Here is a 27,142-nt window from a genome sequence, read left to right on the forward strand (position 1 = left end):
CCACCTCTCTTCCCCCCCCACCCTCCTCATCTCCCACTCCCCCTTCTCCTCCGACCTTCTCCTCCGACCCCCCCCTTCTCCTCCGACCCCCCCCCCCTTCTCCTCCGACCCCCCCCCCTTCTCCTCCGACCCCCCCCCCTTCTCTTCCGACCCCCCCCCCCCTTCTCCTCCGACCCCCCCTTCTCCTCCGACCACCCCCCCTCTCCTCCTCCACCAACCCCCCCCCCACCCCCCAATGCTGCTCTGGTCTCGTTTAACTGCCCCCACTCCGGCCCACTGCTCTCTATTTGACCAGAGATAGCAGGGCCTCCAGCCCCCTTGGGCTCTAACCCAGGGATGCTGGTCTGCTCCTCTTCCCAGGTTCAGAAGCCTGACATTCTGCAGCCTCCCCTCCTAAGGCCCTGGGTGCTATGTTGGCCCGCTGTTCATTGTGAACCAGGCTAGCTGGTACCGATCAGCTTCTGGTTTGTGCGGTTCACTGAATCACATCCCAGCCTTTGATTCTGAGCAAGGAGAACAGCTGGAGGTCATCGGGCAGTGAAAAAGGTTAAAAGAAGCTGACATGTGCCAAGTAGCAATAGAGCAAAATGTACATGTCCCCATGGACATTGAAGGCGACAGAATTGTTACGTAGACTGAATGTAATTGTTTGATTCTGATGGGAACACGGACTCTCGGCTTCCTCCTGTAAGTGTGTTGGGCTGTTTGGAGACAAACCAGTCTAATCCTTGGCACTTCTGTTACTCTTCATTTCCAGCCACTCTCTGCCCCCACCTCCTGTCCTGGCAACGCAGACCACAGACTCAGATACACTTCCCGCGAGACCCAGGTATTTGTGATCCTTGAAGCTGGCTTATTCAATCATGTGGAGCATCTCTGTCTCGCCCAGTGTTCCTGTGTTTCACACAGTTGGAGTTTCCCCCACATGCGATTGGTTGTGGAGGGAGGGGGGGTTGTGGTTCAACGCCAGATTTGATTTGTTTTTAAACCCCCCTGCCCACCAGCCCCATCCTCCACCCCTCCATTGCCTAGAGGTTTGGAGACAGACTGCTAATGTCTGCACGGGAGGAGAGAACCTCGCAGAGGCTCCCCTCCCCCCTCCCCACCACCCCAGGCCTGGTGTCTGGTTTCAACTGGTCATGTTTGATTTCCCTCCCCATGTTCAGAAGATAGGAACAGGAGGAGGCCATTCATCCTGCTCAAGCCTACTCCTCCATATAAGGTCATGGCTGCTTAGACATTCCAATGCCTAGTCCACACACAGGATTGAGGACGGCGCCTCGAGGTTGTGTTGAACCTCAAATGGGAAAGTGCCCCTCCTAGACGCAGGATTCGATATCCTGATGGTGTGCTGGTGTGGTTATTGAGAGGGTAGAGCTCGGGGACTTGTGGAGGTTCTTTGTTGTCAAACACTCGCTGCCACAGTTGATAGGAAGCTGAACGAGGCAACTAATCACGGTGGCACAGTGGTTAGCATTGCTGCCTCACAGCGCCAGGAACCCGGGTTCGATTCCCAGCTTGGGTCACTGTCTGTGCAGAATCTGCACGCTCTCCCTGTGTCTGCATGGGTCTCCTCCGGGTGCTCTGGTTGCCTCCCACAGTCTGAAAGACGTGCTGGTTAGGTGCATTGGCCATGCTAAATTCTCCCTCCGTGTACCCGAATAGGCACCGGAGTGTGGCGACTGGAGGATTTTCACAGTAACTTCATTACAATGTAAGCCTACTTGTGACATTAATAAATAAGCTTTTTAATCCAGTGTTGGATCTCCTCGTCAATGATGGCCTTTTGAGAAAGATGGTTGCAAAGGTATTGCAGCCACCAGAGTAGATGTGAGATGCGGGGTGTACGGGGAGAGGCTATGAAATGGGCTGGCCACATTTGGGGTCTCTTCACACACCTTCAATATCACTGGAGCTTCAGCGAAAGCTACACCACCAGTCCCTTTGGGTTCAAAAAAAGATAAAAACAGTCAATGGCCAGAAAGCTGGTGGGATTCACTGGAAGCAGATGCACAAGGGCAGGACTGGACCCAACAAGGCAGAGTGGCATTAAGTGAGGGTGTGCTCTCCTCCATTGCAGAGCCTCTCGAAGCTCAGGCATGAAAAGTGGCCACAGGTGAAGTGGTAGCACAGAGGAGATGGCCATAATATCACTGGGTTAGTAACCCAGAGGGCCAAGCTAATGCTCTGGGGAAAGGGGTTCAAATCTCAATGTGGCAGCTGCTGGAGTTTAAATTCAATTAATTAATTAAAAAACAATCTGGAATTGAAAACTTGTCTCAGTAATGGTGACCACAAAACCCTCATTAATTATTGTAAAATCCCATCTGGTTCATTAATGTCCTTTAGGGAAACAAGCCATCCTTACCCATTCTGACTCTAGACACACAACAATGCTGTTAACTCTTAACTGCCAGAGACACCCACATCCCATGAAAATTGTTTTATTTAAAAAGCCCAGAGAGGGCATCACAAGGATGAAAATGCAGATGTTATCCTCTGGGCTGTTAACTGTACCACTCCTGTGTGTCATAATGTTCCTGTACACTGCTAACCCTGAATTATTTTCTTCCTTGCAGACTCCGCGATACAAGTGAATTCCACATCAATGAACTCGCCTCCCCCACACTCGACAGTGAACTCAATGGTTGGCCATCATTCAATGATCGGATCCTCTTCAAATGCTTCACGTTCCCTCACCACCTCCATGGGGAGCTTGGCTTCCCCAGTGAATGGATTGGGATCTCCATATCCAGTCATCACCTCATCGATAGGCTCCCCTTCAGTGTCCCTACCATCCACTCCGGGCATTGGCTATGGACCACTCAACAATCCCCAGGTAAAACCTTTAACCAGTTCAAAGGTCATCAGGTTGGCTTGGGCAAATTAATGGATCAAGTTTAAGCGTAGTATCATTGTGATGATACTGTGCTATTTTGATATATTTTATGTTCAGGTGGGGTTGCATAAAGAGGGAGTATTTTGTTACAAGAGTCGATTTGCCTGGTAAACATGCAACAGGTACTAAGAATGCAGGCTCATAATTGATTTTACCTAGGAATGTGTTACTTTGTGGAGTTAATGGACTTTTTGTTTATTTAAGTTCTCTGAGGGGTTTCAGAGTAGAGTTTGGTTAGGTTGATTGACAGGGACAGAGTCATGTGCTTAATGGGAGGAGCTAAGCCGACAGCAAAGTGTGTTTCAATTCCATTTTAAAATACAAACAGTTGCTACCTGGGTTGCATGAAGAAAGCAGTGTTTTATATGCCTGTCTCCAGAGGTGTTCTGAAAGCTCTAGGACTGCTAACCTAAGATAGAGAAGTATGCCTGTGTTTTGCTAACTTATTTTAAAGAGGGGGTTTAAGTCTATAAGAGGAATATTGCTTGAATTGGAACTCATAGTGATAGGTTAGCAGTTGAGAATTGTATCTTGTCATATTTATGTATTGTCCAATTGTCAAATGTTAAGGTAAGTCCAAAGCTAGTTTGGTGGATTGGCCAGGCTAAATTGTCCCTTCGTGTCAGGGGGATTAGCAGGGTAAATATGTGGGATTGCAAGGATGGGGCCTGGATGGGATTGTTGTTAGTGCAGGCTTGATGGGCCAAATGGCGGCCTCCCGTACTGTAGGGATTCTATAATTCATTTATTATAATTGATCTGTGCTGTTAAATAACATTTTTTTTCTAAAAGCTTCCCGATGTAGAATCGTGCCTAGAGTGAAAACATCCTGTCCTCGCACTAATGCCAAAATAGAAAATTGTTGCGTTCTAGTCTGGTTCATAAATACCTTGGGGTTTCTGATCTAACACTATGATCAGTAGAACTTAAAGGGAGATGGTGGCATACTGGTAATGTTACTGGACTAGTAATTCGGCGGGCGGGGGCGGGGGGGGCGGTTGTTGTTGACAGTCTGGAATGTGCTGCCTGGGAGGGTGGTAGAGCAGGTTGCCTCACATATTAAAAAGTACCTGGATGAGTACTTGGCACATCATAACATTCAAGGTTATGGGCTAAGTGCTGGTAAGTGGGATTAGGTGGGAGGTCAGGTGTTTTTCGTGTGTCAGTGCAGACTCGATGGGCTGAAGGGCCTGTTCTGCAGTGTATGATTCTCTGGGGAAGTGGGCTCGAATCCCATCAAGGCACCTGATGGAATTTCAATTCAATTAAGAAAAATTATTTTTTGAGAATCTGGAATTGAAAGCTAACGAGACCGCCATGTCAACCATCATAGACGTCCTTCTGATTCACTAATGTCCTTTCAAGGAAGGAAATCTGCCATCCTTACCTGGTCTGGCCTGCATGTGACTCCACACCCACAGCAATGTGTTTGACTTGGTAATCTTCTCCAACCACTTATTTTAACTCTTTTATCCCTGTATCAAACTGATTCCTGGGATGGTGGGGCTGACGTATGAGGAGACATTGAGTTGGTTAGGATTATATTCACTGGAGTCTAGAAGAATGAGAGGGAATCTCATTGAAACCTATAAAATTCTAACAGGACTAGACAGGGCAGATGCAGGAGGGATGTTCCTGATGGTGGGGGTGTCCAGTACCTGGAGTTCCAGTCTAAGGATACGGGGTAACCCTTTTAGGACTGAGGAGAAATTTCTTCACTGGGAGAATGGTTGGCCTGTGGAATTCACTACCACAGTAAGTAGCTGAGGACAAAACATTGTATGTTTTCAAGAAGGAGTTAGATATTGCTCTTGGAGCAAAGGAGATCAAAGGATATGAAGGGGAAGGCAGGATCAGGCGATGGAGTTGGATGATCAGCCATGATCATAATGAACGATGTAGCAGGCTCAAAGGGCTGAATGGCCTGCTCCTGCTCCCATTTTCTATAGCTCTTAACTGCCCTGTGAAATGATCCAGCAAACCACTCAGTCCAGGGGCAATTAGGGATGGGCAACAAATTGCCCACATCCTGTGGATGACTTCAAAAAGTTGGGGAATGCTGACTCGAGGCTCTCATCCCCTCCCCTCACCCAATCAGATCAAGGGCTGATCTGTATCTTAACTCCATTCTCTCATCTTAAACGCCCTTGCCCAATAAATAAATGGAAAGGGTATTATTAAACTAGAAAGAGTGCAGAGAACATTTACTAGGATGCTACCGGGACTTGATGGATTGAGTTATAAGGAGAGGCTGGATAGACTGGGATTTTTTTCTCTGGAGCGTAGGAGGCTGAGGGGTGACCTTATAGAGGTCTATAAAATAATGAGGGGCACAGATCAGCTAGATAGTCAATATCTTTTCCCAAAGGTAGGGGAGTCTAAAACTAGAGGGCATAGGTTTAAGGTGAGAGGGGAGAGATAATAAAGTGTTCAGAGGGGCAGTTTTTTCACCCAGAGGGTGGTGAGTGTCTGGAACAAGCTGCCAGGGGTAGTAGTAGAGGCGGGTACAATTTTATCTTTTAAAAAGCATTTAGATAGTTACATGGGTACAATGAGTATAGAGGGATATGGGCCAAATGTGGGCAATTGGGATTAGCTTAGAGATTTAAAAAGAAAGGGCGGCATGGACAAGTTGGGCCGAAGGGCCTGTTTCCATGCTGTAAACCTCTCTGACCCTATAATAAAATCCTAGTAGTCTTGGTTCAGAAGCTTTCAGTTGACCCCCAGCTTTCCAGCGAGCAAGTTGTCCCCGACCTTGTCAGGAAGCTTTTCCTCACACACGTCACCCCTGAATGTGTGAGCTCCGGCTTGAAAGATAAACCACCTGGTCTGAGCACTCCTATCAGAGGAAAGAAGGTGGATAAAGAGAAACTATTAAATTATTCAATCATCTGAAACACCCCAATTAGATCAGCCGTTAATCTTCTCCACACCTGGGTATTTTTTAACACTTTTTATCTCTGCGACTGAGCTGATGAATTTAGGCTGTACTCCTGTAATATCACCTTCCTGAGGCTGAACGTGGTACTGCAACTCCTGATGTCAGCTATCTGATGGTCTCGGGCCACTCCAGCTCAACACGTCCCGGATCATTTCAGCTCGAGAGCGGTGTTGCGCGTTGTGGCTGCCCCAGGCTCAGTAACAAAGTGAATGAAGCTTCCAGGGTCACGCTAGCACCAAGACACAATGCAAGGTTCAGCAGAGTGAACTTTGTTGTCCCAAGTGCCTGCTATCTTACTCCCCTGGTCACTATATAGGAAGGATATGATGTCATAGGAAAGGTGCAGAGGAGGTTCACCAGGATGTTGCCTGGGCTGCGGCGTTTCAGCTATGAAGAGAGGCTGAGGTTGTTTTCCTTGAAGCAGAGAAGGCTGAGGGGGACTTGATTGTGGTGTTCAAAATTATGGACATGGGATAGATTGGAAGACACGTTTCCCCTTAGTAGAGGGATCAATAACCAGCGGGGAACAAATTTAATGCAAGGGGCAGGAGATTTAGAAGGGATTTGAGAAAAATCTTTCTCACCCAGAGGGTGCTGGGAATCTGGATCTCACTGCCTGAAAGGGTGGTGGAGGTGGGAACCCTCACAACATTTAAGAAACATTTAGATGAGCGCTTGAAATTCCAAAGCAAACAAGGCAACGGACCAAGGGCTGGAAAATTGGATTATAGGTGCTTAATGGCAGGCACAGACACGGTGGGCTGAAGGGCCTCTTTCCATGCCGGATAACTCTGATTCTCCAAAAAAAAGGACCATTTAATACTCGGACTGGAAATCAGATTGGCAAACTTGATGAGTTTAAATTTTGAGGATGGGTATGTTGGGGAGGAAAGTGGGGGCAGTGGCAGGGTGGGGGATTGAAGGATGAGGGGAGAGGATTTGTTGCAAAGTGCTCCGGGCTGCCTGAGGGCTTGAGAGGCGCTATCTTTGCTTTCTCAAACACAGCATTGGAACAACGAGGGAAAAGTTTCCTAACTGCATGAAATAGCTGGCGTGTTAAACTTGTTAGAGGTGGGGGCCTTTGTACTGGATTCTTGTCGTTATGGCGAATGGTTCACTCAATCAGCCTGGCATCACCAACTGCTGGCAGTCAGCGCAGAAGAGGGGTGTGTGATTAATGGCTTCTATCTGAAAAGAGAGAATGTGCAAGGTTATTTGGATTGGGCAGGGGAGTGGGACAAGGTAGAATGCTCTTTCAGAAAGGCAGTGCAGGCTCGATGGGCCAATGGTCTCCTCCTGCACTGTAACAATTCTGAAACATGCAGACTATCGTAATTTATTGAAATTACCTACTCATTGAACAGTGGGAAGGTGGTGATGATGTAGGGTATTGTCACTGGACTAGTAATCCAGAGACCCAGGGTAATGATCTGCGGACCCGGGTTAGAATCACATCACAGCAGATGGTAAAATTTGAGTTCAGTAAAAATCTGGAAATAAAAGTCTAATGGTGACCATGAAACTATTGTGGATTGTCGTAAAAAAAAAACCATCTGGTTCACTAATATCCTTTAGGGAAGGAAATCTGCCTTCCTTGCCTGGTCTGGCCTACATGTGATTCCAGAGCCACCAGCAATGTGGTTGACTCAACTGCCCTCTGAAACGGCTGAGCGAGACACTTAGGGTGAGATTTTCCAGCCATGTTCGCCCCAAGACTGGAAAATCCTGCCCTAGGTCAACGGACCTTTGCGTGGTCCACCCCCACCCTCTTAGATTCCTGTGGCGGGCGGGGTGGGAAGATTCTGCCGTCAGTTTCTGAGCTGTAACATCCTGTGTAATTCCTATAACCAATAGGCTTCGGGGAGCCTCGAGTCATTGTGTGTCAGCTCCTTGTGTACATACTGTGACGTACCAGTATATACACTGACTTTATAATTCGAGACAAGGGGACTCTTCCAACAATGGTGTTCCCTGCCCCTGTACACCTGAGACACCGGCAAATTCCACATCATGCAGTTCCTTTAAAGAACTAATCAGAGTTTAGCATAGTTTGGTTATTGTTCAGGAAGTTTCGGGAAAGCCTCCTCTACCCCTTTGCTTGCATCTGGCTAGTCTGTGCGTCTCTTTTATTTAATGAGAGGTGCCCATGCTGGGTGACCCACGTGAGTCTGTTATATAACAATCACACAGCCTGAGGGCAGTTGGCAATGGTCCTAGCAGCTGAGATCCCAGTCATCCGATCTGACAAACACAGCGCAGTCTAACCCACAGATTGCATGTCTGCACCTAGTCCCATTCCTCTATTCCTTCCACTGTCACCCAGTCCGTCAACACCTCGACTTTGTATTTAAATAAAAAAATCCTCATTCTTATTTTCCAATCCCTCCACATCCACATCCTCCTGTAACCTCCACCTGCCCTACTCCTCTTGGCGATATCTGCACTCTGCTGATTCTGGTCCTGTGTACGTCCCGGATTTTAACCATTGTGGCCATGCCTTCAGCTCACTCAGGCCAAAGCTTGGAGTTCCCCCTCCACCTCACTTTCCTCTTTTGAGATCCTAGAAAATCTTTCACCAAGCTTTTGAAGATCAGAGTAATATCACAGTTTGCTGTCAAACTTTGATGGAGAATACTTAGGTTTTAGCTGTTTCCCTACACTATGAAATGCAAATTGTTCTTGATGCCAGGTTTGGGACAGCTATAACCCGTCCCCTGCAGTGGACGGCTGTTCCTTCTTCCAGGCTGCCACCAGGACGGTACGGTGATACAATGGTTAGCACTGCTGCCTCACAGCGCCAGGGACCCGGGTTCAATTCCGGCCTCGGGTGACTGTCTGTGTGGAGTTTGCGCGTTCTCCATGGGTTTCCTCCGGGTGCTCCAGTTTCCTCCCATACTCCAAAAGATGTGCAGATTAGGTGGATTGGCCATGCTAAATGTGTGGGTTTACAGGAATAGAGCTCGGAAGAGGGCCTGGGTAAGATACTCTGTCAGAAAGTTGGTGCAGACTTGATGGGTGAATGGCCTCTTCTACACTGAAGGGAGATTCCGTGATTGGTACCAGTGAAGTTGCCAGAGCCATGACTCAGTGGATAACACTCTTATCTCTGACTCTCAATGTTGTGGGCACCAGGTCAGATACCAGACACTTGAGCACGAAATCCAGACAGAGACTCCCCCAGGGTAGGGCTGAGGGGGAGCTGCACTGTACGAGGTGCTGGCTTCTAATCAGTCATTCACAAGACCATGTTTTCCCTCTGATTTTGCGGCATTGTAGAGGGAGCTTTACTCTGCAACTAACCCCATGCTGTACCTGTCCTGAGAGTGATTGACGGGACAGTGTATAGGGAGCTTTACTCTGTATCTAACCCTGTGCTATACCTGTCCTGGGAATGTTTCATGGGGACAGCGTATAGGGAGCTTTACTCTGTATCTAACCCCGTGCTGTACCTGTCCTGAGAGTGTTTGATGGGACAGTGTCATAGAATCATAGAATCTCTAGTGTAGAAGGAGGCCATTGCACTGACCATAATACCACCCAGACCCTATCCCCATAACAACACACATCCACCCTGCCAGTCCCCCTGACACCAGGGCAATTTTCCATGCCCAATTAACCTCACCCATGCATCTTTGGAGTGTGGGAGGAAACTGAAGCACCAGGGTCAAGGGAGCTTTACTCTGCATGTTGTACCTGTCCTGGGAATGTTTGGGACAGTCTAGAGGGAGCTTTATTCTGTATCTAGCCCTGTGCTGTACCTGTCCTGGGAGTGATGGGACAATGTAGGAGGAGCTTTACTCTGTACCTATCCCTGTACTGTACCTGTCCTGTTTGATGGGAGAAGTGTAGTAAGTGTTGACTTTGCAGTACTGAAATATGACCTTGAATAGCCTGCAAATCTCTAAAATTAAACCAGAGATGTACGTGAATTTTTGTGACGTCTCCCACAGTGTAACACTTTCAGCTGGCTGCTGTCTCGAGTATGTACAGTGTTCCTTAGAAGCACTCTGATTAACTCGCTGTTCCTTTGTGAGTTGTACAGACTATCTCCCTACATTAGCTGATGGAGTCTTTCTCCGAATGCAGCGTGACGACTTACAGAACTCCCATAGTAAAGGCCATTAAACTAATGCAGTTCCTACCCACAGTTCACTGCCAGCTAAGTGAGCTGAGACGAGTGACAATGAACAATTTGGAGAGTTCAGGCTCTGCATTTACGTGGAATCTGTCTGTCAAGTAATTACTGTATCGTTCCATAATACATATTCTGTCATTGCTGACATTCATACAGAAAGCAGAAGCTCGGCTTGTTCCATCTTTTTGTTTACTCACCAGTGTCAAGCTCCAGCTACCTTGCCGACGCCACAGCAGTGTGAGACAGGTATTAACACACTGACACCACCTGTTAATACAGCGTGTTAGACAGTTATAAACACATTGACACCGCTTGTTACTACAGCTTATGAGACAGGAATGAGACATGATCTTGCCTGTGAATACAGTTTTTTTTTAAGCTTATTTATTTATTACGTGGCACAGTGGTTAGCACTGCTGCCTCTCAGCTCCGGGGGCCTGGGTTCAATTCCCGGCTCGGGTCACTGTCTGTGTGGAGTTTGCACATTCTCCCCGTGTCCGCGTGGGTTTCCTCCGGGTGCTCCGGTTTCCTCCCACAGTCCGGGTTAGGTTGATTGGCCATGCCAAAATGCCCCTTAGTGTCCCGCAAAACCACGCACCTCCCACACGATTATAACACCGTGCACGGTTAAGGGCTAACTGCCCTGTTAAGGGCCTCGATTGGCTCGCTGCCACGGATTAGCTCGCCTGCAGGATATCTTTCTGGAGCTGGTCACTTGTTGGTGAGATGGCCTGATGCACCTTGATGGCTCCTGTCACTAGAATCCCCTCCTCCAGGCCCGGAATATTCCACCCAGATGTTTGATGGATCCTTTAAGGGAATGCGGTGTCATGGAGGATTGGAGCTCAGTCTCTGAGAGGCTGAGGAGGCAAAGCACCCCACCCTCTGGGCTTCATGCTCCAGGTCTGAGCTATTACCAAGTTGACCATATCTCAATAGCCTCTTGCCAACTGCAGGCCCCAGGGAGATTCTGATCGTCTCTCTTCAGGAGATTTGATCCTATAATCCAGGTTGACGCTCCCATGCAGTACTAAGGGAGTGCCACACTGTCAGTGTTGCCATCTTTTGGGTGATGTGTTATGCCAAGGCCACTTCGATCCCCCTTGGAAGAACGCAATGATCCCATTGCATTATTTTGAAGAGGAGCAGGAAGATTCTGTCCCTGTAGTGGCTGATATTAATCCCTCAGCCAACACCCCGAGTACAGAGGCAGAACCCTGCTGTAAATCTAAACTAAAAATCGAGAATAGGAAAAGCAGATCTGGCGTTGTACGTAGAGAGAGAAACAGAGATAATGTTTCAAACAAATGATCTCTCAACACAGCTGAGTAAAGTTCGAGATGTAGGTGAAAGAAGGGAGGGTGGCAGTGTGAAAGGATACATACCGTTTGGGAAGTCCGAGTTGCCATGGAAACATGTACGTTTAAATGCACGTTGTCACCTGCAGTGATGGATCGCGATGGTAGAGGCCTCAGTTTTACTTTCTCTCACATGGCTGACCAGGAGTCTCTCCTGCTCCTCCTGCCTGCCATTGGCGCGTGTTGGAAGGATTTACAGGTCGATGGTTAACCTAGTTTGGCTGCATTACGGACACACCCTCCTTGACCATCAAGGCCTGAGGTGGGACTTGAACCCGGAGCTTCTGGCTCAGAAACGGGGACGCTGCCCACTGCGTCACAAGACCCCCAGTATGGTGGATAGGAGAGATTAAATGATAAAATAATTGATGGTGGAGGGCCGAAGGGTGTGGGAATGGGACAACTGATGAAACAATGGATATGCCTAGAGGAAATGTGAATGGCAGAATAATGAATGGCCATCCAGAAGCAAGGCTAAACCTGTGAAGAAAAGGGAAATGCAGTGCAGAGAGAGGTTATGATTTAAGATTGTTGAACTCATTGTTTTGGCCGGCAGGCTGTAAAGTGCTATTTCTCAGCTTGCATTGAGCTTCACTGAATGGTCTTGACAAGGAGGGTGTGAAAAGGATGTTTCCTCCCGTGGGCGAGTTCAGAACCGGGGGAACTGGTTTGAAATTGGGGATACCCTAGTTGGACAGAGATGAGGAGAATTTATTTCTCTGGGGGTTGTGAGACTTTGGAACTCTTTGCCTCAGAAGGCTGTGGCCACTGAATATTTTTAAGGCGGACGTAGGTAGATTCTTGTTGGGAATCAAAAGCTATTGGGGTAAATGGGGGAATATGGAACTTGATACACAAACAGAGCAACCGTGATTTTATTGAATGGTGGAGCAGGCTTGAGGAGCCGCATGCCCTGCTCCTATTTCAGATGTTGGTATGACCGTTGAACATGGAGGATGGTGGGATGGAATGTGAGAAAGAAGTGAGCGAGGGACCTTCCTGCTGGGAGATGTAGCTGCAGCGAGGTCGGATGTCCAGAGTGAAGAGGAAACAATTTGGGCCTGGAGACTGTGGAAGTGACAAAGGCAGCAAAAGATTCACAGATGATGGAGGGAAGTGAAGGAGAGTTGAGACAGAAGGAAATGGGCTGAGTGGAGTAAAGACTCGAACAGTGCGTCTACCGAGTAATCCTGTTTGTGGATTTTGGGAGGGAGGGAGGTTGAAGCAGGTGTTTGGATTTGGAGAACTAATGCAGGTTGTTGGGTCGCCATTGTGCTGATATTTATGGGATCTTGCTTTACAGATTTTGGTTGCTGTGTTTCTTACATGAGAACAGTGGCGATAAAAGTATTCCATTGTCTGCAGAGTGCTGAGGCACTTTCTGAGGTATATGAAAGCCATTATAGAAATGCAAGTGTTCTCTCCCTTGTTCTCGTTTTCACTTCCTTCAAGCTTGCTCTCCTTCTCCCTCTCGCCCTCTCTCATCCACACTCTTGCTCCCTCTTTATCTTTCATGGCCATTGAAGGATGGACAACATGTAGGATTAAACAAGGCTATAGAGATAGGGCCTGGGTAAGATGCTCTTTCGGAGGGTCGGTGCAGATTCGATGGGCCAAATGGTCTCCTCCTGCATTGTAAGGATTCAATGATAAGATAATGGAGCCAGACCCCTGTATGGAATGAACTGCTGGAGTAGCATTTATTGCGGCTAACACATCTACCAGATGATCGCTCTGACAGTGCTGTGTAGAGAGATGCAGGGTGATCATTCATAATGCACTCGGTCACATGGCCCGGTCTGATATCTGCACATACATGGTGTGTGGAGTGTTTGTCTGGTGCTGTGTTACAGCTGTGAGCTGTTTGGCAGACAGTCAACATCCTGAAGGAATCGCGGGCTTGGTCCTCATTATCTACAGACTGGCAGCACATCTCCTCCCTCCAGCATTTAAACTCAACACGCTTTGACATTTGTCACTGCCGCACTGATTGCAAGGCACAGGATGGGAGCTGTCCTCCCTCCCAGGAAGTTTCGACGAGCGTGGGAGGGAGCAGGCGGTAAGTGCAGCCCCTGGCGTGGGACTGCGAACACCTGCTTTGATTCCTGGCATGTTCAGCATTGCCTCATGCCAGCTTGAGAAACAGCGGGATCGTTCCAGTTAGCATGGGGCACGTTAGGAAGTCAGGAAACTAAATAGGCCAGCACAGATTCCCAAAACATGTGTGTTGGATGTATCAATCTAGTGAAAACAACCCTGGTAAACTCTGCCCCTTCTGCCACATTCCTCCCTGGTGGACTGAGAAGGCCCAGCAGGCTCTGGGTACGAGCCCCCGAATCGAGAAAGAGGCCCCAGTGCAGTACTGGAGGAGTGCAGCATTGTCAGAGGCTGTTAAACCATCTGTCCGCTCAGACGGATGGACGAGATCCCGCAGCAACACTTGGAGCAAGTTTCAGCCAATATCTATTCTCCCATCCAACCCTCCCAAAAACAGATTAAACGGACAATCATCCCTTTTGTAGCTGGTGGGATCTTGCTACGCGCGTGCAGACTGCCAAGATGTGGCGCTACATTGTGTAAAGTAGTCCAGAAGCAATTGGGAACAGGCTATGAATCGGAGGAGATGCGGAGTGAAAAGGCACCTTTCTCCACTGCCAGCTTTGCCCACGGAAATTTCTGGAAGTTGCAAAATGTTTCCATCACCCATCCAGGGGGCGAGCTTCCTCGAGCCGGGAGGCTTGGTCAGGCTGGATCTGCCCTTGCTGCTGGCTGGGTTAATACCATTAGCAACAACTGCAAAATATAACGGGTCCCCACAGAGCTCAGATTGCAATATCCCAGTACTAACATTAAATGTCATCTTTCATCCCCATTTGGCATCAAATCAATAGTTAATGTGGAAACTGTCACAGAGAGAAAGAATCTGACGATGGCACAGACGTGGCTGTAAAAATTTATTAACCCACCTTCATTCCCTTGTTAAAACTCAGCATCCTTATCCTCTGTCTAGACTTCACCTCCAGCACTGAGACACACTCCCACCTCTGCCTAGACTTCACTTCCAGCACTGAGACACACTCCCAGCTCTGCCTAGACTTCACTTCCAGCACTGACTCTCCCAGCTCGGTCTAGACTTCACCTCCAGCACTGAGACACACTCCCAGCTCTGCCTAGACTTCACCTCCAGCACTGACTCTCCTAGCTCGGTCTAGACTTCACCTCCAGCACTGAGACACATTCCCAGCTCTGTCTAGACTTCACCTCCAACAGTAAGATTCTCCCAGATTGACTAGTCTTCACATCCAGCACTGCGACCCTTTCATAGAGTCAGAGAGGTTTACAGCATGGAAACAGACCCTTCAGCCCAACTTGTCCATGCCGCCCTTTTTTTTTAAACCCCAAAGCTAATCCCAATTGCCCGCATTTGGCCCATATCCCTCTATACCCATCGTACCCATGTAACTGTCTAAATGCTTTTTAAAGGACAAAATTGTACCTGCCTCTACTACTACCTCTGGCAGCTTGTTCCAGACACACTCCACCTCTGTGTGAAAAAATTGCCTGCCTCTCTGGACGCTTTTGTATCTCTCCCCTCTCACCTTAAACCCTCTAGTTTTAGACTCCCCTACCTTTGGGAAAAGATATTGACTATCTAGCTGATTTGTGCCCCTCATTATTTTATAGACCTCTATAAGGTCACCCCTCAGCCTGCTACACTCCAGAGAAAAAAGTCCCAGTCTATCCAGCCTCTCCTTATAACTCAAACCATCAAGTCCCGGTAGCATCCTAGTAAATCTCTTCTGCACTCTTTCTAGTTTAATAATATCCTTTCTATAATAGGGTGACCACGTTTCACATGGTCATCTCCGGTAGCTTTAGAGGGAGAATCATTATGAACAGACATTTGGAAGGGGTGAGAGACTAATAGTTGCGTTATTATCCTGCTGGATCGATGATGGGGCCTTTTTTAAGGAACAAAATTAATTCTTTCAATTCCAATCTGAGTGTGCTAATTGTTTGACTAACAACAATTTAAAATAATCAGTTGAGCTCATAATGTGGCCATTTGCACTTCTCCATGGCAATACCTCGGCCAATCAGTCATGTTGCTAACCAATCGGCACCCTATTCTCTAGTGTAATTGTGATCATTTGAAATTTGGTATTCTCACATTTGTCCTGATGTGTGCAGGATGAAAAGCTTCAACAGCATGTCTCCCTTTACAGCATTAATCATCCAATCGGATAATGAGGTGTCTATTGATTTTCCAAGAGGTGTCGGAAGTCAGGGGGCAGTGATGATGGGGTTCAGCAGCTGTGTCCACCTGGGCAGTGCTTCGACAGGGCGATAACTTGTAACACAGCCCGTCCACTCTTGTCCCTGCCACCTGCCTCTGCAGGTTTGTTTGAGTAACCAGCTATCTGTCTGAGTGGTCCCACTGTGAAATTCTGAGCTGGTGCATGATTCCTCATTAGACAAACTTGGGGTGAGTGGTAATGTCACTGGGGGGCAACCTGCGGCCCGGGGGCCAGAGTGGCCTATCAGGGTTCTGAGTGCGGCCCATGAGACATTTTGTTCACCGTTGCCTAAGTGCAGAGTTGCCACATTCCGCTGGTTTCCACCTGCGTAGTTTATTCTCCCACTGGTCTGACTGAAGTGATTCACACTTAAGGCAAGGACAAGTGAGGTGTGTGCTGATTGCTCACAACATTTGAGTGTGAGAGCCATTCATTCCCGCTGCGTCCAATGTGTAAATATTTCTTTTGTTTTTACCCTTTGAGGTTGATTGTTTTATTTATATATCAATGATTAAGCATTTTTTGTAACACGTTATGTAATATCCGGTGTGCATTAAATTAATCTAAGCTTATTCAAGGGGTCACGGTTAATGAACAAGCTGATTTCAATCTTGCGGCCCACTGAGATGAAGGTGGGCCACTCATGCGGCCCACTCATTAGCCGAGGTTGCCCCTCACTGGTCAAGAGGCTGGGACTGATGTTCCTGAGACCACAGGCACTATGGCAAGTGTGTGTGTTGTGGGGGAGGAATTTAAATCCAATCTACAACAAAATGCTCTCGGGCTCAGACCTTCTGATCTCTGCGGGTCATTGCCCAGGGAAACCCCTCAAAGGTCCTCGTGCAAAGACTGCACGGAAATTGTCCGGAAAGTTTTTACTTCCATTGCCCTGGGAACCATCTGATACTCCAAATTAAATCTGAGACTTCGGATGGTTCTGCCTCTATGGGCTGAATAGTTAACCAGGAAAAGAAGGATTAAAACTGCTTCTATCTCCTAAGTAACCATAGTACTGACCACCCCCTACCCACCGACAACCCTCCATAATCCCCCCTAATCCCCCATGAACCCCCGACTACATCCCCTGAAATCCCCGCCCCCGTGCCTCAGTCTGGCCTTCATTTGATTCCAAGGTCACAGCAATGTGGTTGACTCTTAACTGCCCCTCTGCAATGTCTACCTACACCAGAGAGACTGCAGCCTTAAAAAAGACAACTCCTCCTTGAGGGACTGGAGCAAATACTGACCTAACTAGTGACGCCCACGTCCCAAGAACAAATTTTAATTGAAAATCCTGTGGCTTCTCCCAGCAAGTGTCCTTGGGACAGCTGGAGACTCTGGAGGGAGAGTGAAAGGGATTTGAATTAATACTAGCAGTGTGTAGTAATGTTACCACTCAGCCTAATCAGGCTGATCATATTTCACCCATTGCTGGAATAAAGTCAACATGAGTAGGTCTGGTATCAGTTTTATATTTTCAATTCTGTGACACAGCACCTGCAAATTCCCAGTCTCTTCTCTGATGGTCGGGGAAGCAGATATACTGGCGATCTCTGTTGTCTTTTACTTTGGAGCTATCAGCCACATTCTGTGGTGGCCTGGCTCCAGTTCTCTCCCTGGTGTTCTCTGCTCCTTTCTATAACCAGGAGATGCATCACACTGCATAAGGATTGGACTGAATTGGGGAGGCAGTGGTGTAGTGGTATTGTCACTGGACTAGTAATCCCGAGTAATGCTCTGTGGATCTAAGGTCAAATCCCACCATGGCGCGATGATGAAATTTGAATTCAATAAAAATCCAAGGTTAAAAGTCTATTAATGACCATGAAACCATTGTCGATCATTTGGTTCACTATTGTCCTTTAAGGAAATCTGCCATCTTTACCTGCTCTGGCCTACATGTCATTCCAGATCCACAGCACTGCGGTTGACTCTTAAATACCCTCCGAGATGGGCAATAAATGCTGGCCCAGCCAGCGATGCCCACATCCAATGAATAAAAATAGAATGGATGGGTAGAGATTAGAGAATGCAGAGAGGGGCAAGGATGGATGTACTTCAAACTTGAGTGGGAGTAAGAAGTAATGTGAGGCTTGACAAGACCAAGGATGCAGTCAGTGGTTGTTGTACACCACAGGATATAGGTGAATGTACTATTCTATACACCCTCAGCTGACCTGGTTAGATCACTGCCGCATACCCTCTTTCTCTCTCTTGTCTCCACCACCGCGCCCCCCCCCCCCTTCTCTCTCTCTCTCTCTCTCAATTCAAATTCTACCTCTCAATTCAAATTCCTGTCTTCTCCAATTGCCAACTTTTGGATTTTCCCTTCCGATAGTGAAGTTAAGACTGTGTCAGGCAGCTTCTGAGCCATCCTCACTGCTGTGCAATCAGTGCTAAAGCCAGAAGTAAAATTCTGGTTGGGTTGTCATGTTGAAATTGGGCATTACAACGGGTCCAAACTACCCCTGGGTTTGGCATTGCCCACTATCTTTACTCCTGTTCAGAACCAGCCTCTGGGTGATTATCCCTGGACCCATACAGTACATAAGCAAGGAGGTTACTCTAAACCTTTGTCGGTGATTGGTCAGTCCAAAGGTAGATTATTGTGGACCACATTGCAGGAAGGCTGTCAGTGTCTTTACAGAAGGTGTGGACACTTACTAGAGTAGCACTGCTGAGCTACTTCAGTTAATTGACATGGACTTCAAGAAGCTGGGATTGTTCTCCTTGGAGGAGAGAAGGTTAAGGGAAAATTGAATAGAGGTGTTCAAGATTGAGAGAGGATTTGAGAAAGTAAATAGGGACAGTGTTCCCAGTGACAGAAGTTAGTAACCAGAGGGCCCAGATTTAAAGTAGTTGCGAGAAGGTCCAGAAGGAAGACTAGATTTGACTTCATGCAGAGAGTTGTTGTGATCTGGAACACACTGTCTGAAAAGACGATGGAAGCAATAACAGGAGAAGGAAAGATTTTTGTATGGCTATGGGGAAAGTGCAAGCAAATTTGATAGTTCTTCCAAAGAGACAGCACAGGCACAATCGGGCCAATGGGCACTCTCATGCTGTATGATTCTATAATTCTCTGAAGAAAATATATATCGGGGGATGGAAAGAGAGTTGGAGTCAGGGTTGGTCAGTGTGGTGCAAGACTATTTTGTGGCCAAGTGTGGCAATGCTCATTGTGACCGGGTATTTGTAAATAATCCAGGGAAAGTACTCTAATGAAGTTATATTCGCCCTGTGGGACAGTCCTCACACTGATCATCTTTAACATGATCCAGGATCTAAGAGCAGACAACAGGCAGATAATTTTACAAATACGTGACCACTGGACCATAGGAAGTTGTTCAACCTCAACCGAAGACAAGGGGAGCACAGCTGCCAAGAGATAATACTGAGCACACGGTATAAATATATACCCAAACCCCTCCGCCATCTCCCTGTAACCCCGCGCATTTACCATGGCTATTCCACTTAACCAACACATCTTTGAACACTGAGGGAGAATTTAGCATGGCTAATCCACCTAACCTGCACATCTTTGGACTGTGGTAGGGACGGTGTGAGCAGGGACTGTGTGAGAGCTTCAAGCTTTTAGGTGTCCAGATCACCAGCAACCTGGCCTGGTCCCCCCCCCATGCTGACACTATAGTTAAGAAAGCCCACCAATGCCTCTACTTTCTCAGAAGATTAAGGAAATTTGGCATGTCTGTTATGACTCTCTCTCCAACTTTTACAGATGCACCATAGAAAGCATTATTTCTGGTTGTATCACAGCTTGGTATGGGTCCTGCTCTGCCCAAGACCGCAAGGAACTACAAAAGGTCGTGAATGTAGCCCAATCCATCACACAAACCAGCCTCCCATCCATTGACTCTGTCTACACTTCCCGCTGCCTCGGCAAAGCAGCCGGCGTAATTAAGGATCCCACGGACCCCGGACATTCTCTCTTCCACCTTCTTCCGTCGGGAAAAAGATACAAAAGTCTGAGATCACGTACCAACCGACTCAAGAACAGCTTCTTCCCTGCTGCTGAAAGACTTTTGAATAGACTTACAGGGAAAGTTGATCTTTCTCTACACCCTGGCTATGACTGTAACACATTCTGCACTCTCTCGTTTCCTTCTCTATGAACGGTATGTTTTGTCTCTGTAGCGCGCAAGAAACAATATTTTTCACTGTGTTAATACATGTGACAATAATAAATCAAATCAAATCAAAGGAAACCGGAGCACCCAGATGAAGCCCACACAGACTTCCTGGGAGAATCTGCAAACTCCGACAAACAGTGACCCGAAGTCAGGATCGAACCCGGTCCCTGGCATTGTGAGGAAACAGTGCTAATCACTGTGCCACCCTATCATAGCTAAGAAAATGTACGAACACATGAAGAAAATGATCAGATGGGGCAAAGAGAGACCTGGAATAAACACAATAGCTGAGACATAACCATGTGACACTCCCTTCTGTGCAACCATAGCAAGAGGGAGAAGTGGGAGCCAAAAGAGATGCAATGCCTTGAACCAGTAAATACTGCCCCCACCCTCAAACTGACCAGGTTAGTCCTAGACTGAGTAGAATTTCCCAAACCAAGTTATTTCGAGCAAAATCAGCCACTTCTCTGTAAATGAGATTGAAGTCTTGATAGGGTAAATTTATCTCTCAACAAGTAACTCCCCAGAGGAAGGTGGCATTTATCTCATTGTGTTGCCAGAGACTTGGGGAAGAGATATGTGAAGCACTAACAAATGTCTCCGGCTCAGAAACAGATCTGGGCCTGTCTTTATACATTGCACAAGCCTCCTCCCCTCCAGTTTCTCCTGCAACCCCCCCCTCCCACATCCCTGAGTCACCCCCAGCACAATTGTCTGTAATTGCCCTTGACCCGAGTGGCTCACGTGGCCATTTCGGAGGGCAGTTGAGAGTCAACCACATTGCTGTGGGTCTACAGTCACATGTCAGCCAGGCCGGGTAAGGATGGCAGATTTCCTTCCCTAAAGGGGCATTAATGAACCAGATAGGTTTTTAACAACAGTTGATGAGAATAACTTTCAATCCTAGGTTTTATTAATTGGATTTAAGTTCCACCAGCTGTCGTGAGTGTGGAAACCTTTGGGAGTCCCTGTGTGAAGGGGGTTAATCCAAGACTTGTTGCGCTCCCAGACCACTAGGCTGGGCCTCTGGATTATTTATGCCGTCATCTCTTTGGGCTAAGAATCAGAAAATTCTTCACACAATGATTGGCCAGTCCATGGAATTAGCTGCCAGGTAGGGCACGAACATGCACAAGAGGAGCAGGAGTAGGCCAGTTGGCCCTTGGAGCCTGCTTCACCATTTAATAAGATCGTGCCTGATCTGACTGTAACCTCCCGCCTACCGCCAGTAATCTTTCATCCCCTCATTAATCTATCTAGCTCTGCCTTGAAGACATTCAAAGACTGTCTTTCTAATGCCTTCTGAGGAAGGAGATCCAGAGACTCCAAGAGACCTGAGAGAAAGAAATTCTCCTCATCTCTCCCAAGTGGGCAACCCTTTATTTTTAAACAGTGACCACTATAGAAAGTAGAGTCGCCATAGACCCTGAGAACCATAGACTGTTCTCCCCTTTGAGGGGGAGAGCTGACTGGTGGTGATTTAACCTGGGGATCACCGCACCTCAGGCGAGGGGCAGGGTTGAGAAGGCCTCCTTCATGAATAGCCTCAGCCGATACGGGAATTGGTATCACTCTGCATCACTAACCAGCTGTCCTGCCGACTGAGCTAAACCAACTGCTGTAGTCCTAGATTCTCCCGCAAAAGGAAACATCCTCTCCATGTCCACCCTGTCAAGAGGGGGAGGTGCTAAATCCTTGGAATAATCACAAGTGGAAAATGTTGGGATCTCTCTGGAGTATGATGGGCTGAATGGCCTTCCTGATCGGTAATGATAGTGCAGTTCGGCAGCTCTAACGAGGCGTCCGGCTTTCCATATGGGAGAGGTTGGAGAGCCCATGGAGTTAAAACTTTGTGATTTTTTTTTTTTGGATTCTGACAACAGTGCGATGGACTCAGCAGGAAGGAGTCTATCGCCTTCTATTTTTACCAGGAGCAGCTGAGGTGTTGCAGTGAAAGGATGAGATACTCAGAGGAACACAGCTCTCCAGCAGTCTCTGTAATGGAGTGCGACAGCCCTGACCTCTGGGACTGAGTGGCTCTGCTGTTAATGGGTCTCGATTCAAAGTTTAGCCCAAGACTGACGAGCATCGCTGTTCTTGCCATTTAAGGACCCGTCATACAAGATTAACCCCTTCCACTCAGCGTCTGTCGAGGGTTGCGGCATCATTTCTAAGATGCAGATCGGCCATGATTCAGTTGAATGACAGAACAGGCTCAAAGGGCTGAATGCCCTATGCCTGTTAAAGGAACATGGGAACAGGAGTAGGCCATTCAGCCCCTCGAACCTGTTCCGCCATTCAATGAGATCATGGCTGATCTGTGGCCTAACTCCATTCACCTGCCTTTGCCGCATATCCCTTAATACCTTTGCTTAACAAAAATTTATCTATCTCAGATTTAAAAATAGCAACCGATCTAGCATCAACTGGAAGAGAGTTCCAAACATCTACCACCCTTTGTGTGTAGAAGTGCTTCCGAACATCTCTCCTGAATGGTCTGGTCTTAATTTTGAGGCTATGCTCCCTACTTCTAGAATCTCCAACCAGCGGAAATAGTTTATCTTCATCTACCCTGTCTTTTCTATTAGTATCTTGAAGACTTTGATCTGATCACTCTTAACCTACATCCTAGAGAAAACAGGTCCAATTTGTATAATCTCTCCTCATAACTTAACATTAAGTCCAAGTATCATTCTTGTAAACCTAGGCTGCACTCCCTCCAGGCCACTAGGACGAAGTAGAAATGGTTGAAAGCTTCAAGATTTTAGGTGTCCAGAACACCAACGACCTGTCCTGGTCTCCCCATGCCGACACTATAGTTAAGAAAGCCCACCAACACCTCTACTTTCTCAGAAGACTAAAGAAATTTGGCATGTCAGCCACGACACACTCCTCCCTTTACAGATGCACCATAGAAAGCATTCTATCTGGTTGTATCACAGCTTGGTATGGCTCCTGCTCTGTCCAAGACCATAAGAAACTACAAAGAATTGTGAATGAAGCTCAGTTCATCACTCAAACCAGCCTCCTACCCATTGACTTTGTCTACACTTCCCACTGCCTCAGAAAAGCAGCCAGCAGAACCTAGGACCCCAAGCACCCTGGACATTCTCTCTTCCACCTTCTTCCGTTGGGCAAAAGATACAGAAGTCTGAGGTCACGTACCAACTGACTCAAGAACAGCTTCTTCCCTGCTGCCATCAGACTTTTGAATGGACCTACCTCGCACTCAGTTGGTCTTTCTCTACACCCTAGCTATGACTGCGCACACTCGTTTCCTTCTCAATGAACAGTATGCTTTGTCTGTAAACAATACTTTTGACTGTATAATAGTGCATGTGACAAAACAAATCAAATCTCCTTCCTAAGGTATGGTGCCCAGATCTGAACACACAACTCTCTCAAGTGGGACATGTCCCTGATGACGGCCACCAGGCTTTGAGAACAGGCAAAAACCCAATCCCCTGGCATCTTTGTTGCTCCATGTCCGTAGGCACCTCTGCCCATAAGCCCTTACTCTGCCAAAGTACCACTGCTGAGAATTCCCTCGGAGCCTAGCCCACTACCATCCAAAACCTGCTTCAACTGTTTAACGGCCTTTGGCCAAAGTTAACGTATGTGGGAGAAAGATAGGCTGGGAAGGAGCTCCCAAAGGAATCCCCAGCTATAATCCAACACCCACCTCCAACCTCAAATGCAATGAGGGACGATGCCAACACCCAGATACCAGTCACAATTTAGCAATTTAAAAAGGCAGGTAGCTGACTGTATTGTAAAACCAGACACATACAGAGCACTTTGTGCATTTTTAGCCATCGATTAACAAAAGTCAAGGCCTCTCTACCTATTCTTAATGCTCCCCATCTGCCCAACCCCCTCCAGTACACAAACCAGCCAGATCCCTGTGCACTTCTAATTCTGGCCTCTTCTGCTTCCACAATACCTTCACACCACCACCACTGGTGGCTGTGTCTTCAGCTGCGTCGACCCTGAGCATTGGAATTCCCTCCCGAAAACTCTCTGTCTTGCCCTCTCTCCTTAAGGTGCTCCTTGTTTACAATTTACATCGATGATTTGGAGTCGGAGTCCAAGTGTAGTGTGTTAAAGTTCGCAGGTGACACGAAGATGAGTGGCAGGACAAAGTGTGCAGAGGATGCTGAAAGTCTGCAAAGGGATATAGATAGTCTAAGTGAGTGGGCGAGGGTCTGGCAGATGGAGTACAATGTTGGTAAATGTGAGGTCATCCATTTTGGTAGGAATAACAGCAAAATGGACTATTATTTAGATGGTAAAAAATTGCAGCATGCTGCTGTGCAGAGGGACCTGGGTGTCCTTGTGCATGAATCGCAAAAGGTTGGTTTGCAGGTGCAGCAGGTAATTAAGAAGGCGAATGGAATTTTGTCCTTCGTTGCTAGAGGGATGTCGTTTTAAAAACAGCGAGGTTATGTTGCAGCTGTACAAGGTGCTGGTGAGGCCACACCTGGAGTACTGTGTACAGTTTTGATCCCCTTTCTTGAGAAAGGATATACTGGCACTGGAGGGGGTGCAGAGGAGATTCACCAGGTTGATTCCGGAGTTGAGAGTGTTGGCTTATGAGGAGAGACTGTGTGTATACTGGGGCTATACTCATTGGAATTCAGAAGAATGAGGGGGGATCTTCTAGAAACATTTTAAGTTATGAAGGGAATATTTAAGATAGAAGCAGGGAGGTTGTTTCCACTGGGTGAAACTAGAACTAGGGGGCATGACCTCAAAATAAGGGGGAGCAGATTTAGGACTGAGTTGAGGAGAAACTTCTTCACCGAAAGGGTTGTGGATCTGTGGAATTCCCTCCCAGTGAAGCAGTTGAGGCGACCTTGTTGAATATTTTTAAGGCAAAGAAAGAGAGATTTTTGAATAGTAAAGGAATTGAGGGTTATGGTGAGTGGGCGGGTAAGTGGAGCTGAGTCCACAAAAAGATCAGCCATGATCTTATTGAATGGCGGAGCAGGCTCGAGGGGCCAGATGGCCTACTCCTGCTCCTAGTTACCGCTTTGGCCAGCTGTGCTAATATGCCCTCAGATGGTTGTGTCGAATTTTCCCTGAAAGTAGTGTTACCCATGCTGGCTGTATGATTCTAGCTCGAACGGGCTGAGTGGAGTAGGTTTCCCCAGTGCTTTCCCTCACTTTCTGCACCCTGTGCTGCCTGAGTGAGCCGAGTGTTGGCTCTGGGCAGAGGGGCAACAAGTTAATTCAACCAGGGCTCGGCACATTATATTTAAATGAAGTCAATGAGTGATCAGTCAGTCAGTGGTTCAATGGGTGGCCTGTCATTACTGAGCACTTTGATATATGCAGGAGCAAGGGACTTTATTTCCTCAGTGACAGATTACGTTTCCACAGCCAAGGTAATGGGGGAAGAGGGTGAACCGCAAAGCGATTTCCCCCTCCCCCCCCCCCCCCCCCCCCCAGGCCAATGTGCTTCATCTTGAGTCTCCTCGTGCTCATAGCCCCTTATCCAGGCTTCTGTGAGGCCCACAGGAAGGCTCGGCACACACAATCCTGCCAGCCTGCACTGATGGCCAGCTCCACTGCAGTACAAAAGAAAGGCCTTCCCTGACCTGAAACATGTGGAAACCTTGTCAGCTCCTGCCCCCCGCCCCCCCCCCCCCCCACTCCCTCTGATCAGCGAGGCTTTACTCCCCCAACTCGTATCTGTGCGGCTCAGAGAGAGAGAGAGATCTATATGTGGGGGAACTGAACCAAACCACAGCCGATAAAATGCCAACAAATATATGACTTGAGTGGCCTGAGAAGAATAAATATTTTGCAAATATCTCAGGAATTGAATCAGTCTATGTCCGAGTGAATATAGCAGAAGATTTATTGAGAATCGTAATCAATACACAGTTTATATGGCAGTATATAGAAGTTCTGATGGTGCTGGTCTGAAGGTTCTAATGATGGTGGGGCTGGTGTGATGGTTTTGTTTTTTTCTTATTCATTCAGGGGATGTCATCGAATCCCTACAGTGCAGAATGAGGCCATTCAGCCCATCAAGTCTGCACCAACCACAATCCCACCCAGGCTCTATTCCCATAACATATTTACCCTGCTAAGCCCCCTGACGCTAAGGGTCAATTTAGCACAGCCAATCAACCTAACCCACACATCTTTGGACTGTGGGAGGAAACCGGAGCACCCGGAGGAAACCCACGCAGACATGGGGAGAATGTGCAGATTCCACAGACAATGACCCGAGGCCGGAATTGAACCTGGGTCCCCGGCGCTGTGAGGCAGCAATGCTAACCTCCCTGTCACCGTGGGTGTCGCTGGCTGATCCAACATTTATTGCCCATCCCTAACTGCCCTTGAGAAGGTGATGGTGAGCTGTTTTCTTGAACCACTGCATTCTGTGTGGTGTCGGTACACCCACAGTACTGTTGATTCTGATGGGCATGATGTGGAGGTGCCGGCGTTGGACTGGGGTTGGCACAGTAAGAAGTCTCACAACACCAGCTTAAAGTCCAACAGGTTTATTTAGCAGCATAAGCTTTCGGAGTGTTGCCCCTTCATCAGGTGAGTGAAGAGTTCGGTTCACAAACAGGGCATATATAGACACAAACTCAATTTACAAGATAATGGTTGGAATGTGAGTCTTTACAGGTAATCAAGTCTTAAAGGTACAGACAATGTGAGTGGAGAGAGGGTTAAGCACAGGTTAAAGTGGTGTGAATTGTCTCCAGCCAGGACAGTTAGTGAGATTTTGCAAGCCCAGGCAAGTCGTGGGGGTTACAGATAGTGTGACATGAACCCAAGATCAGGCTGTCCTCGTGTACGGAACTTGGCTATCAGTTTCTGCTCAGTGATTCTGCATTGTTGTGTGTCGTGAAGGCCGCCTTGGAGAACGCTTACCCGAAGATCAGAGGCTGGGTGTCCTTGACTGCTGAAGTGTTCCCCTGATGTGGAGATGCCGGCGTTGGACTGGGGTAAACACAGTAAGAAGTTTAACAACACCAGGTTAAAGTTCAACAGGTTTATTTGGTAGCCACAAGCTTTCGGAGCCTTAAGCTCCTTCCTCAGGTGAGTGGGAATTCTGTTCACAAACAGGGCATATAAAGACACAAACTCAATTGAGTTTGTGTCTATATATGCCCTGTTTGTGAACCGGACTCTTCACTCATCTGATGAAGGGGCAACGCTCCGAAAGCTCGTGCTACCAAATAAACCTGTTGGACTTTAACCTGGTGTTGTGAGACTACTTACTGATTCTGATGGGGAGGGTATGCTGATGAAGGTTCTGCTGGCAGTGGTGCTGACGGTGCTGGTATTGGCTATCCTGTGCCAATGGTGCTTGTTTCCTGATTGTACCCCGTTG

General features: G+C 47.6%; 1 protein-coding gene across 1 annotated transcript in view; it reads left to right on the plus strand.

The window, feature by feature from the left end:
- The window catches only part of LOC144488513 (retinoic acid receptor RXR-gamma-like), a 72,317-nt gene that overhangs the window by 38,586 nt on the left and 6,589 nt on the right, over positions 1-27,142 (plus strand). The window contains exon 2 of the mRNA XM_078206560.1: positions 2,580-2,839. Within this exon, the coding sequence (XP_078062686.1) occupies positions 2,580-2,839 (260 nt within the window). The remainder of the gene's footprint in view (positions 1-2,579; positions 2,840-27,142) is intronic.

Source organism: Mustelus asterias, unplaced genomic scaffold (genome assembly GCF_964213995.1).
Source record: "Mustelus asterias unplaced genomic scaffold, sMusAst1.hap1.1 HAP1_SCAFFOLD_1623, whole genome shotgun sequence".
NCBI lineage: Eukaryota > Metazoa > Chordata > Chondrichthyes > Carcharhiniformes > Triakidae > Mustelus > Mustelus asterias.